The sequence below is a fragment of the Haemaphysalis longicornis genome, unplaced genomic scaffold (assembly GCF_048455015.1).
Source record: "Haemaphysalis longicornis isolate Haplotype H1 unplaced genomic scaffold, Haemaphysalis longicornis Haplotype H1 scaffold_2, whole genome shotgun sequence".
Taxonomy (NCBI): Eukaryota; Metazoa; Arthropoda; class Arachnida; order Ixodida; family Ixodidae; genus Haemaphysalis; species Haemaphysalis longicornis.
In genome coordinates, this window is record NW_027526295.1 from 256,917,225 (window position 1) to 256,931,349 (window position 14,125).

The 14,125-nt window shown below is 46.8% G+C and overlaps 2 protein-coding genes across 2 annotated transcripts in view; one reads left to right on the forward strand and one right to left on the reverse strand.

Annotated features, from left to right (window-relative positions):
* Positions 1-14,125, reverse strand: part of LOC144170465 (unconventional myosin-Ie-like) — a 324,760-nt gene that overhangs the window by 26,271 nt on the left and 284,364 nt on the right. Inside the window, exons 12-16 of the mRNA XM_077700290.1 lie at positions 6,071-6,238; positions 5,505-5,588; positions 4,780-5,036; positions 3,686-3,767; positions 2,606-2,712 (exon numbers count right to left, since the gene is read on the reverse strand). Coding sequence (XP_077556416.1) covers positions 2,606-2,712; positions 3,686-3,767; positions 4,780-5,036; positions 5,505-5,588; positions 6,071-6,238 — 698 coding nt within the window. The remainder of the gene's footprint in view (positions 1-2,605; positions 2,713-3,685; positions 3,768-4,779; positions 5,037-5,504; positions 5,589-6,070; positions 6,239-14,125) is intronic.
* Nbs (nibrin) lies at positions 6,531-12,274 on the forward strand. The gene has a single exon (XM_077700291.1). It carries the CDS (start codon positions 6,685-6,687, stop codon positions 8,689-8,691), a length of 2,007 nt encoding a protein of 668 aa, XP_077556417.1. The 5' UTR covers positions 6,531-6,684; the 3' UTR covers positions 8,692-12,274.

Sequence of the window (14,125 nt, forward strand, 5' to 3'; positions counted from 1 at the left end):
TTTTCTGATACCAAAGTTTGGGCAAAGGTCCCATTTCCTTGTGGTCGGCCTCTTGCCAGCCCAGCTTGGCCAGTACCATTCGGCCCGCCGAGGTTTGGCTGAGCCGCACTCTTTGGGTAGACAGATGAGCTTCTACCAACTCTTCCACCATGTTGTGTTTGGCCATGCCTAGCAGCTTCTCGGTGGACGAGTGGCGCGGGATACCCAGCGCCACCTTTGTTGCTTTGCGGAGGATCGCGTTCAGTTGATCTTTGTCTTTCTTGAGCAGCTGTAGGTACGGCGTCGTGTATACGATGCGCGACGTCACAAAGGCCTGGACCAGCGTGAGCGCGTCGTCTTCCTTCAGTCCTCTTCGCCTGTTTGTGACCCTTCGTATCATGTTCGTGACCTGTTGCGTGGTGGTCTTTATCTTGCTTAGCGCCGCTGCCGCCTTGCCGTTGTTCTGGAAGATCACTCCCAGGATTCGGGCTTGCGTGGTCGGCGTTATGTTCGTCTTGTCTATGGTAATACACACCTTCTCTTGCTCTTCTTTCTTTCTTCGGGGCTTTATGATTAGGAACTCCGATTTTCGTGCCGAGCAGTCGAGGCCGCATATCTTTGCATAGTCGTGTACGGTGTCGGCCGCTCTTTGAAGGGTCTCTTCCATCCAACTCTCCGACCCCGCTCTAGACGTCCACACGGTGATGTCGTCCGCGTAGAGAGCGTGGTCAATGCCCTCTATGTCTTGGAGCAGGGCTGGGAGCGGGAGTAGCGCCAGATTGAAGAGCAGGGGCGATAGGACCGACCCTTGCGGGGTGCCCCGCGCTATCGGCACCGACGTCTCGTCCCCGATCTTAATCTTGGCCGTTCTATTACTGAGAAAGTCCCAGACGTACTTGAACGTTCGCTCCCCGCACCTTGTGTCTCGCAGGTTACGAAGTATGCTGTCGTGGGTTACGTGGTCAAAAGCTCCCTTGAGGTCGAGCGCCAGGATCGCCCTCGGGGTGTGGTTCTTGGCTTTTTTGATCACCAGTTCGTGTAGCTGCACTAGGACGTCTTGTGTGCTAAGGTGCCCTCGGAAACCGTACATGGTCGGTGGCATCTGGTGAGTGGTGTCAAGGTGCTTCTGCAGTCTCTTAAATACGATGCGTTCGACCACCTTCCCCACGCACGATGTGAGAGAGATGGGTCGCAGGTTGTCGACGTGAGGTGGCTTCCCCGGCTTGGGAATGAAGCGCACCTCCGCTTCCTTCCATTCTTTCGGTAACGAGCCCTTCTCCCACGCTGCGTTTGCGAGGTCCAGGAGCTCCGTCCGACTCTTGTCGCTCATGTTCCTTAGAACCTTGTAGGTAATGGCGTCGATGCCCGGTGCGCTGGCTTGGTTGCTCTCGTCTATGGCCGCGATCAACTCCAGTTCGGTGAAGGCCCCGTCCATGTCTTCGTTGCTCGGCCCGTCGTACTCGAGGGACGGTTTGCCGCTCTTTTCCGTTTTGAGGTACTTCTGCGTGAGTTGTCGGACAAGCTTGTCACCGTCCCCGTCGTAGCTGTTGATCGTTCGGGCGAGGTCGCAGGCACCTGCGCTCTTGCTCTTCAGTGGGTCTATTAGGTGCCTTAGCAGTTTCCACGTCTTTTTCGTAGACAAGGTGCCCTGGAGACCGTCGCAGACCTTCATCCAGTTCTCCCTGCATAGTTGGATCGCATACTCGGCTGCTTGTCTGTTGAGGTCGTGTATGCGTTTCCGCAGCTTCTTGTTGTGTCTCTGTCTCTTCCACCATCGGGTGAGCCCGTGTCTGGCCTCCCACATGTGGGCGAGCCTGCTGTCCACAAAGGGAACCTGCGTTGTCGTGGCTATCTTCTGCGTGCACTTCTCGACTAGTTCGCGTTGCTTCGCGGCCCATGCACGATACGTCTTGACTTCATCGTCGCTTTCTTCAACCTCATCGTCGTCCGCTTCGGCTTTTTTGCGCAGGCGGTCCCAGTCCGTGATGCTGGCGTACCCCAGTTTTGCCTTTATGTCGGGTCCCCTGAGGGTCACACAGATCACGTCGTGGTCCGAGCCGAGGTTCTCCCCGGTGTTGTGCCAGGCAACATCGAGGTCCCCCCGTACTAGCGTCAGGTCCGGGGTGACGCTAATACGGGGGGACCTCGATGTTGCCTGGCACAACACCGGGGAGAACCTCGGCTCGGACCACGACGTGATCTGTGTGAACCTCAGGGGACCTGCCACCAAAGTCAGGACACAGAGGCATGAGCATCCTCCCTTGAGTAGCCCATGGCTCAGTGAAAACAAATGGCCCAAGTGAAAGCCTTTTCCCCCAGCACTGCTCACAACAGTTTAGAAATCTAGGGATCCTCAACGACAATGAGATAGTGAAACCACAGACTGCACTTTTTCTTGAAGAGTATTCACAGTTAACTTATGAACCGGGCCCTGAAACTGGCTTGTTTGGTTTGAGAAATTATTAGTATCTCAGGAATTCAGGAACTTTTTAAATTTATACACCTTAGAAATGCCTTAAATATCTGCTCATACCAGTTTTCCACAAAAGACAAAGGGCAGAACGGCACAGCTTGTTGAGCAGCGGCAGGTTTCAGGTGTGTCCCCACCCAAGAGAGTGTTTCTCACCTGTCATCTTCCCAATCGTGCGCTTTCTTTGTTTCGTTAGGCTTGATGCAGCGGATGTAGTGAGGGGTGCACTTCATGAGGGCCTCCACTAACTTGTTGGCCTGGCTCTGCACAAGGGAATAGAGAACAAGCACTCCCAATTGCATTCTTGAGTCACGACACGTTACTAAAGCTAGCCACACACGAGGATTAGCCAGAATTCTACTAAACTTGTGAGAAAGTGTTTTTAAGTAGCACCATAAGCATCACGGCAGAATGAGTGCTCGACATAGGTTTGTTGGCATTCGGTACATTGATGGTGTGAAATAATATTTTTTGAGAAAAAATCCAAAGGTTTTCTAGGATTTCCACACTAACCTAGTTATATTTAAGAAATACATTAGATCTGACCTTCCCGTGGAAACCTTCAGGCTCCAAAAATGCTAATGGTTGGAAAATGGCGTACTACAGCTAAACATCAACAAAGGGAGCTTCCATGGCAGTGAGATAAAAATAACTTTATTTGGAGGGTCAGTCTTGCATTAAAAATGCAGCGTTTGAGGCGCAATTATTGATAGCCCAAGTGACTTGGTCCTCCTAGTACAGTGCTGCCAGACCTGCTGCAAAGCAGGCAAGCATTGCAGGCTACCGATTAATGCCGACTGTAGTTGTAGATGTCGGAATTCTTTCAAAGCAGCCTACTCTATTTATTGCCCTTATCATCTTCTTTCGGCCTGCAAGCTGTTTATTGGTGTCCGCCATCACTCTGTCATGTTCCTGCATCACTTTATCATTGCCTTTGGGGGAGGGGGGGGAGCTCGTCAAATTTCCACTCACAATCTTGTTGTAGTGCTGACACATTGTGACATTGATTCCCTAGTAGTATGGAGCTCTGCACACTACCTTTGCATGCAAGGCACTGACTGATTGTTGGTTGTCTCACAGCACCCACCTGCCAAGGACTAATTTGAGCACCATTGCCACCAAGCGCGGCACGGCCGCTTTTTACCACACAGGTAAATGGTCTTAGATGGCTGGGAAAGCCACTGTGCTTGTGGTTGTCAAGCATGAAGCCACCGAAGGAGTCTCAGAACAACCGACCTTGATCTTGGATCCTGCTGTGGTGGGCCGCCCCTTGACTGTCCCGGCGACATTCTCAGGGAACAGACTCTTGATGAAGGAGCTGCGGAGAAAAAAGCGCCCAAACACAGGTCAGCACTAGCGTCACTATATAAGAAGCCTTTGTTTAGTGACACTGGTCCGCACCGAGAAGAGATCTTGCCTGAGCAAAGCCAATGGCAGAAATACTAGTTGTTTTGGCAATGACTGAAAGTTCCTCACAGCAGTCAAGCTACGTTAAAAAGAAAGAAAAAAAAAAGGTTCATTCACGATTCGAATCAACACAAATTGCCACCCAAAATAGGCGACAGTTGCTAATTGACAGGACAAAAATGTTATTACTGGTTTTAGGGCACGAGTTCAAATTTCAAACGCAAACGTTTAATTTTTCAAGCTGTTACATTTCTTAGATATTCTGAGACATCCAAGTGACTGGAATGTCAGGAACTTAAAATTCCCAATCAAACACATTACGAGCCTATGAAATGCTGGTTACACCGACCCAAATGCCATGTCGCCCTTTTGAACAGGAGAAAACTCGGGACCATGTAGCCCCTGTTCGTATCAAAACACATCACACTTTCAAAATACAGCCGGCCCTCATTTGACCTAATTCAATTCCACTACTCAAGATGATCAAATCTAGAATAGGGTATAGTATGTATTACATATGCTGACTTTGCCTAATATGGTAAGATATGGCAAGGTACCCTAACCTAAACTAATATAACATGACCTAACAAACATAAAGCAATCATTTAAAATACCAAAAAGTAACCTACGCCATGAAAATTATCGTTCAATTTAAAAGTGGTGGAAAAAAAGAAAAAAAAAACAATCGAATGAGGCAAGAGCCGGTCTTGAACCACCGTCCTTGGCATAAACTAGGACGTAACCACTAAACCTGAAAGACAGATGCTTTGGGCAGTGCTAAACTAGTCCTAAATGTTCGAATGTCGTCGGGCGGCTTTCTAGTCATACCTGCAGCGCTGAGCTAGAGTGCTGTTGAGTGGCACTCTAGACACTGCGAAAAAGAAAACAACCAGTCGAGTCCAGAGTAGGCCAGCGGTACTCACTTGGAGCTTCCCTGCATGACAAGCACGACGTCCGGGAAGAGGACGTCGCGGTTCTTATCGCACATGCCGTCGGCCGAGTAGCTGACCTTGCCTGCGTAGTGGTGCACCACGAAGCCCATACTGCCCGCCAGCTGGAAGTGCGGGTGGCTGCCCACCTGCTGGGACAGCTTATGGCACAGCTGTGCATCCACCCCGTCGCTCATGGCGTGCATCGTGGCACAGATGTCGTCCAGCACCGAGAACACGCCCGGGGGAGCCTATCCAGAGGGGGCAGAGAACAGAAAAAGGAGACAAGAACGAAAAGGATGAAGAAAAAACAGAAGAACATTCGGGAGAGCTATTTCGCACAATGAGTAGCAAGTAGCTACATGGTGGAGCGAACAATGCATTCTTTCATTGTTATTTAAGGAATCTATGAGATTGTTCTCTTCCCTCCAAAGATGCATGAAGGATAGTAAAGCAAGCAATGCCACTAACTCTTCTGTCTTCTTTTCAATATGTGCCTGGTATTCATCCACTTTCCATGAGCAAAAGTAACACAAGATACCGATGAGTAGTCTGCACCATCCTATTTCTTTGACCTTTTGCTTCCTGTCCTTTGCATGGAAGCAAACACGTTCAACAAACTATGTTAACTGGCACCTATCTTTCCAGCAAGGAGTATCTTTAACGAGTTCACATGGTGTCACGTCCCTGTCAATGGATACGTCGCCGGGAGATGTTACCTTGCTTTCGATCAAGTCACAAACGACCTTGTTGTTGAAGTAGTCGATTGCTTTCCACTGGATGCCCTCTTGTACATACTCCTCCTGTTTAAAGGAAAGTTGGAAATCCGAGTCAAGACACTTCAAACTACGAAGTTTTACGTTAGTCGTATAATTTGGGGAAGCCCCCCACGGTGGAGCTAGTTTCTGCGACGAGAAGGCAGAACTACCTTTGGATTTGCTACTAAGGACATGCGTTAAAGCACGTCACTGTTTTATAGTTACTACCGACGTTCAGGAACGTTTTTCAAGCTGCACTTTGCGGTGTATCCACAAGGAGCACGAGTCAACAAATTAAGCGGTTATATATGCAGCTGGGCCCCAAACAATAACTCTAGATTAGAAGAGGCGCGCTAATCACTCACACATGCACTTGCCTTCTTTTTTTTCATCCCACAACACCAGTACTGACATTACACCGAAACAATGAAGCGCCTAGTTTGGAGCATAAATAGCCTCTGTTTTTCTCGGAAGGTAGTAATGGATAGTTGTTAATAATACTAGAATGTTGTGAGAAACGAAGTCACCTGTTCGGCTTTCAGCGTTAATTCGATGAAGATCTGTTGAAGCTTCTCGTTCACGTAATTGATGCAGAACTGCTCGAAGCCGTTTCGTTGGAAAATTTCAAAGCCGTAGATGTCCAAAATGCCAATGTTGAGTCCTCCAGCCGTAGTTTGCATAGCATTGTTGATGATCTGCGAAACGGATCCAAATAAAACAGTAAAAATCTCAACACACGCACAGGTCTCACAGGTATGGCACAAGTTCGTCAGCATCAGCTTTTCGACAGCTGATCGCAAAAGCTAATGATGATAGCCCCCCAAAATGTAAATAATATCTCCCAATTTTCTCGCAAAATGCTTGCAATTATTTATTACAAGTAAGTGTTGTTTTTTTTTTATTCAATTTATACTCCAAAAATGTATGAAAGCTACTTTGACCCCAGATTTCGGTAGGTCCTGACCTCTATGATCACAACAGAGATATTGTGTGCGTCGTTAAGCCTAAAACGACATCGAAAGTGATCGAAAGGCGGGCTTGGCGCGCGAAGTGTAACTACAATGGTGAGCAAGTTTCATCTTGTGTAAACCACAATCGGCTTGCATAAAACGACTCATGTAACAAGCTGCACGCCCAGAAAATGTGGTGTTTGTGTAACCCTACGTCAAACGACGTGTCTTATCGCCTGCTGTGCGAAGCGGAATACACGGTTGGTCGCAAGAACGTGGACATTTTAATAACTAACGACCAATCTATCAGCCGCGAGCACGCCGTTTTATCCGTCTCGGCGGTGCCCGACAATCGCATCAGCGATGACAGCTACATTCCTCTGCTACGATTGAAAGATCTTGGTTCAAAGTACGGCACGGCTGTAAATTCTAAGGAGCTGAGCAAATCTGAAGAAACTACGCTACAGCAGGGTGACACCGTGACTTTCGGACGACTTGGTAGCAAGTACAAAATATGCTACGAACCTCCGATGGTGCTGGCTACGTCATGTGTAGCAGCTCCAGAAAAGGAACGCCTCAAGACAATATTGAAAAGGATCGGCGGCAGACTGCAGTCGGAGTGGTCCGAAAAGTGCACGCACGTCGTGATGAGCGCTATTCGTCTCACAGCAAAGACGACCGCTGCTTTGTTAGCCGCAAAGCCGGTGGTAACTCCAGCTTTCTTTACGGAGGTGCTCGAGCGGCTGCAACGACAGGATCTTACCCCTGTTGACCCGGCGCTTTACATTCCGGAAGTTACGGAAGAGTGTCTGTCGCTGGGTAAAGAGACGTTCGCCTGCAACGAAGCTCGCAAGACGCTGTTCGCCGGAAAGACGTTCTACTTTCTGACGGAAAAGCAGTACCAGTCGCTCGGCGCGCTTGTCAACTCTGGCGGAGCCCGATCGGTGCTCTTGCGCGACCCTGATCGACCGACGCCCGAACTCCTGAGAGAAAACAGTTGCGTCATCAAACCTGCAGACAACGCCGACAACGCCGTGTGCCGCTACCTTAACGAAAACAACCTGCACGCTGTCTCCGCATCGGACGTGGGGTTGGCAGTAATCCACTGCTCGACAACTAGGTACTGCAACCCTCGCAGCAGTATTGCCAACATTCTATTTGGTGACGGCGGCCTTTCATCGCAGACGCAAGCACCGTCACAGGATGAAGTATGCGTGCCGAATACAGATTTATCGCAGCAGGGCGTGCCTCCGAGGCGCTGCGGCATTTCAGACGCTTCTGACACCTCCCTAACGATTGCAGAGAGCAAGCTGGCGAGTCTGACAGCTTCGCGCGTCGAAAAAGATCTGGAGCTGACACTGGGTGCCAATACGGGAACGACGACCGTCAGCCACGAGCCTCCGCCAAGCACAGTGACAACGCCTGCAGTGTTGTCACCCCTTAAGAAGCTTCGTTCAACGGCAGGTCCTTCTTCACCGAAGCGATCGCCGAGCAAGGTTCGAAAGAAGGATGCTAAGGGGACTCTTCCATTAGAATGCTATTTTAACATGCAGGGTCGGAAGAGGGCGGGCGATGATGAAGGGTCGAGCACAGCAAAAAAGCCACGAGCAAACCCAGCACCTGATGTAAATGTTGAGGAAGTGCGGGTTAAGGAAGAGGTTATTACGCTCGCATCACCTGAGCCTGAACAGCAGGAACACAATGATGCCAACACCAGTGATCATGATGAAGGAATGGACGATGACTTTGGAGGATCTTATGCGAACTCCACGTACGGTGTGCCACACGAACAGCAAAGACAGTCGTACCAATCAGAAAGTGCGAAACAGCCTCGCTCCACACCATCGGCTTTGTTGCCGGATGTATCGGCAAATGGAAGTCACGATCCAGAACGCCTTTTGATTGAAACAAGTGCCGTGGTCGTTGAATTAGCGGACTTGGTCGTCCATAGCCCCAGAGCCACAGTCCCAACACATGAAGTACCTCCTGTGACAGAAGTGCGCAATTTCAAGCGATTTCGTAAAGCCCACCAGGCTCATTTGGTTGGGCTACCCAAGATAATCGGTGGACCCGACCTTGAAGTCTACGACCCCAATGTGCCCGGGCAAGACTGTGCAGACATGGAGGCGGACTCGCAAGACGTCAGCCATGTGTTTAACTACGACCAAAGCACCCCAAAGCGAAGGCGCATAATGTGAATCAGTTTTAGTGTTTTGTTATAGCCACTGTGGAAGTTGAGGGAAACGAGCCACCGTAGTTGTTTGGCCTTATGCATTTATTGTTTGAAAACACTTGTCACTAATGAAGGTTTCAAATACGTGGGTGATAATGCTTTTTAGAGACAGCAAGGAACTAAGTCAGTCAGTGCACAAGCCGTTTTTGTAGTTAAGGCAGTGAAGAGCACCCAAATCATTCGTAACTGATTTTTGTATTTCCTTTTTCACGTTTACGTAATTTGTGTCAGAAACAAACCATGCAGGCTCTGCTTGGTGTGCCACTGACAGAAAATTTATACGCTGTTTCTGTAGTTACACTCAGCGGAGAGCAACCTAACCATCTAGCCAAATTTTGTATTCTTGTTTTGGAAGGTTATGCAATTTGGGCAAGAAAGGAACTGTGCAGATTCTGCTTTTTATGTCACTGACCGGAAATTTCAATGAGGCAAAGATGTCTCGACTGTGAGCAATTGCAGATACGTGGTAGTGCACTTTATACCAGGTTTTGCTTTTTTTTTCCGAAGTTGTGTAATTCGTGTAAGAAAGAAATTCTGCAGTTTCTGCTTGTTGTGTCACTGCGCAAAATTTTGTTCAGGCAAATTTATCTCAACCAAATGCAAGCATTTACATTTTATGAAAACTTTTCCTTCTGCATTATTGACTAATCACATCCTGCCCATTGTCTCTTGCTTGCTGGCCTGCGTTTCTTTAAGCCGTGCCTTGCCTACCTAAAACTATTATGCGGGGATGTCTATTTTTGCTTTGCAAAGATTTTACACTGAAATGAATTTACAATAAAAAGCAAATATTGAATGCATAGAAACTGGACTTCATTCCACAAGCTCCTATACTAAATATCTACTGAACTGAATGGCAACACGAGACTGTTAAGTTAGAAAATAAATTGACTTTTTTCTTACTGTATGTCACTCTGTTCCTGCTATCCAGATCCAGTTTGATGGCTGCTGCTTTTATGCAGCTCGTGTCAGTTTTGATCATGTTTGTTCAAAGTTTGTTAGATGTCCGACATATGTCCTTCCTAAACTACGAATTGCACAGTTGCACTGAGAGAATGGGCAAACATTCATTTAGTTCTTGGCAAGAATAAAACAGCACAGACATAGCGTTTCATTGGTTGCTTTTTCAAAACAAACTACATCGTGTTATGTTTCTGTTGTTCAAGCTACCAATAAAACACAGCAGCTGTTTCCTATCTGCTGTCAGCTGTCTTTGTGTGCAGAGCTGGCTGATGAAGATTGGGACTGGCTATCGCACATTTTGCAGACACAAGCTAGCCAAATTAATCCAGTGCCTGATCGTTCATATCCATGCAGTTCACACCAGGGTAACGTGCTCATTATAGAAGTTTAGATCTTATTCCAGTTAACAATGCACCCAGCTGAACTTGTAACATCGTCAACCACAGTGTGAACATGGACTTAGCCCATGCTAGTCCTGAAAAGCATTTTTAAGTGCAGGGCACTTTAGGGGCTCGCCTTGTTGTAACTCGCTCGCTGGACCCAAGTAGAGCCACACGGCGTTCCGTCCTAGCGGCTGTCGTCGCGGCGTAACGCAGAGGCTTCGAAAGCCAAGCGGTGTATATAGTCATAAGCATACGAAACTCTTGAACCGCTGGCGCTTGTCATACATCTCCCCGTTGTTTAGCGCAAAGAAAACTGCAGGTACATTTGAGGCAAAATATATGTAATTAACTGGCAGCACCCGCGTCCATTTAGTTAGGAATGTTGGTTGGGTTGGTTTTTCTGATAGTAAGCGGAAAAAAGTGGCGATGCAACGCCGAACGTGCGGGAGAAAAAGTAAGCACAAAAAGAACAGAACTGCCGCTGGCGCAGTTTCAGGCAGGGGGCGCGTGAGCACTACGAAGGCGGGAAATTCTAAATGCGTTGGACAAACATTCGTTGAATTCATCAGGAGAGCAATGGGACAGGGCAGAAAGAGTGTGATGGGTGGTAAGAGTGAGCGGATAATGGCGCCACCGCTCATTATGGCAAATCTCTGCTCTGCGCTTCCGATAGCTTTCACATTGAGTGGAATGGCTTTAATTTTGTTCAGACATGCTTGTGTTTTGCTAAACATATGAGATTTCTTCATTGCACGTGTTAGCAACTATGCGGGTGTGCACTGAAAACTACCACGTCCCGCATTTGTGCCGGTCGCAATGCCAAAAGGACTTAATTTACTCAGATATACATGTTGGATGGAATTCTCTAGAAGAACTGCTTAGGTCAAAAGCCTGAATATAAGGATACGAAACTCGCAACTGAACTAAAAAAAAAATAAGTCTCTCGGAATTTTGAAGCCGGCTCAACTTTTTCAGTGGCAAACAGTTGCGACCCTGAACAGTGGCTTGTGTCCTCCCATCCCCTTTGATTCGCCCCTTCCCCCATGATTAGCAACCTGATGATGACATTAATTCATGTGTCGAGGCACCACTGATCTGTGTACGCTGGGAAAAGTCACCATAGACTTTAAGTGTCTCTTGTGGTTGCTTAAACGTGCCACATTTCCCTTTTGTTTGGATTAGCTCCCATTCCAAGCCTTTTTCAAATGTAATGCGATGCTCTTGTGCTTCACACTGTTGTTTTGCAAAAACCCCAATATCTTGGTTTTTTGACATCACTTTTGTTGTCAGAGCTGTTAGGAACTACTTTTTTCACCTATTTATGCACAACTGATGCTGATTCTGTCTTTTTTTTTTTGTGCTGGAGGTTCTTTAGACACGGCATCATGACGTCACCATCTGAGTGAGAGTGCTGGTATCAGTTATCGGCTTGGGCCACCAACAATGTCTTAAACTGAGCTATCTTTGAGGTGTTGAAGTTTGTTTGCCACTGAAGGATTTTGTTGGTGTTGCTTTTACCACACTAAATCTTATCATTACTGAGATAGAATTAAAAACATTTTGCCCAGACTACCAAAGAGCACCGAGAAGTCTCTGAAAGTATCCATAAAATCTTATCACATCCCTCCCTGCATGTTGATGTTTGAACTGTTTTATGTCGGAACCATCGAGTTTGGCCTGTTTGACATTTTGCCCTTGATGCGCCAGTGCTATAGTGTGTGAGCTCTTACAAGTTTAGCAGTTCTGTGGATTTCTTCAATGTCCAGCAAGAGATTTATCTCTAAATACTGAGTCTGTACATTAATTGGGTTTCCCGTGCATGTTTTTCTACAGTACAAACACTTAAACATTGCACATTGATGGGGATATCCATACGCTAGAAATGGTGCGGCTGCTTTCACCCACAGTTGATGAAGCTGCAAGGATGAGCTGAAAAACCCCAACGCTTTTTCCAAGTGTTCAATAAAGTGTCCAATAAAAGCCTACGGTTTTATTTGACACTTCAAACAAATTCATTTTAAGGCTTGTGTGTTATGTTTTCCCATAGGTTTATTTATTTCCTAATGTGTATAACCATTAGTTTCAGAAAGGTAAAAGCTCGAACAATGCAGTTCAAACAATGCAGCATCAGCGTTGTTTGAAGTTGGCGCACAAGTTTGCATAGTTAGTCCTGGTGCCAAGTCATTTGTCGTTGAGCAAAAACAAAAATAGTCACGAGGGCTGTGACTGAAATTAAGCCTTTTGTCCTGTTTTAATAAAGAATCATTGCCAGAAATTAAGGAGTAAGTCAAGCAAGGCGCCATAGTGGCAAGTAAGGGCAGCAGGAACGATGCACGTTTACAGATTACTGCAATGAACAGCACAACCATATTACCTTTACAGGATAAAGGTGTGCATGGGATCTGACCGCTACTGCAGTACAGTTTTTACATCCATTGGAAGGTGTTAGAGAGCAAAACAGGCAAAAGTGATTTTTTTTTGTCACTTGATAAATGGCCAGGGTTGTCAAGAGAGAGATAATCATTTTAATGAGGGAAAAGCAAAGAGGTCGGCCTGAGGTGAATCCTCTTACCCGCCACTTTGTGCGGGTAGGGGATGGAGGGAAAAAAAGATGAACGATGATTGGAAGGAAAACGTGTGCATGTATGGGATGAAGGTCCACTTTTAGTCCCATAAATCATGCTGAAAGTTCTAACGGTGCATGTCTCCAGTATCCGAGCCATGGGATAAGTGCAGTGGTCCTGAGAAATCACGTTAATTTTACGGACCGAACATCTGACCACGAGCCCAAAATGACTTCTTTTGTCAAAGGGTGGCGGCCAAAGCACCAAGTCATTTTATTTCTGGTTTGCCAGAATTTTCATAACCCTTTGGTTTCTGCAGCCTTGCCGCGGGACATTTCACATTGGTTCAAATGCAGCATGGTGCAAACAACGCACAAATGGAGTTCCACTCTTGAAGTAGATTTGAGAGAGAGAGAGAGAGAGAATAAATCTTTATTGATGAGTGTAGGTGCTGATCTCGGAGCACTTTCCTGGTAAAGGGCAACCCTACTTCGGGATATCCAGGATTTGAAAATAGTGGTAAGGCATGTAAATGCACTCAGTGCCCCCTGCTCCTCAGTGGGCTTCCTTTTCAGGGCTCACGAAACGAGCCTATCTGTCCAGCTCTCAGTCAAAAACAGTGGCTTGGTGACCAACAAGAAGGCATAGAGGAAGTTATTGCGAAGCTCTTGTTTGTGGGTCTACTCCTGGCTCAGTTTATTGTCCCCAGTGCAATTTTCTAACCCTGATGAGTATGCATCACCCGTCTGTGCCTTGATTATGTACTTCTTTTATTTTTCTTGGACGAGTTGATAGTGCACTATCAGCATGACCACAGCATTTGTGGTACGTTGTGAATGGTATGCTTGGACTGCGAGAAATTGTGAATTTTTTTTTTCTACCAAACAAATCCCAGGATATTGAGACTAAGCAAATCTCGATAATTCGAAGTTGCCTAATTGTGAGTTTTGGTTAATTAGAAGTGAAATGCTGGTCCCAGCAATCTCACATGTGATTCAATGGAAAAAATTGCTAGATAATTTAATTGAAGTTAAAGCTTATTATGTCGGTAAATTGGAAGTTATTTCAAATAAAAAGCATTGTGGTGACCGTCAATTTTCAAGCACGAAAACAGCGCTGTACTCTGTACCATGTTGGCGCCACCGCAACTGAGGCAGTGTCTCAGAGCTGATAAAGCGGCAGGCCAGTTGATGCTCAAGCCAGTGTGTTCATCTCTCTCTCTGTTGAAGTTCTCTAATTTCTTTGTTGCTCGTAGCGCTGTGTAAGCAGTTTGTGTGGGGAAGGCTTCAGCCTTCACTTTTACCGATAAGTCTCAACTATGATGGCAACCTGTGTCGTACGCTCGACCTAGCAACGAAAGTAGAGATTCTGAATGAAATCATGAAGGGAGATGTGTTGCGGACTAATGACACTGCTGTTCTTGTGCTTTCTGTTTATTTGGAAGTTTGGTTTATGCAAAGCGTTTAATGGTTCCTGTGGACTTCGTATT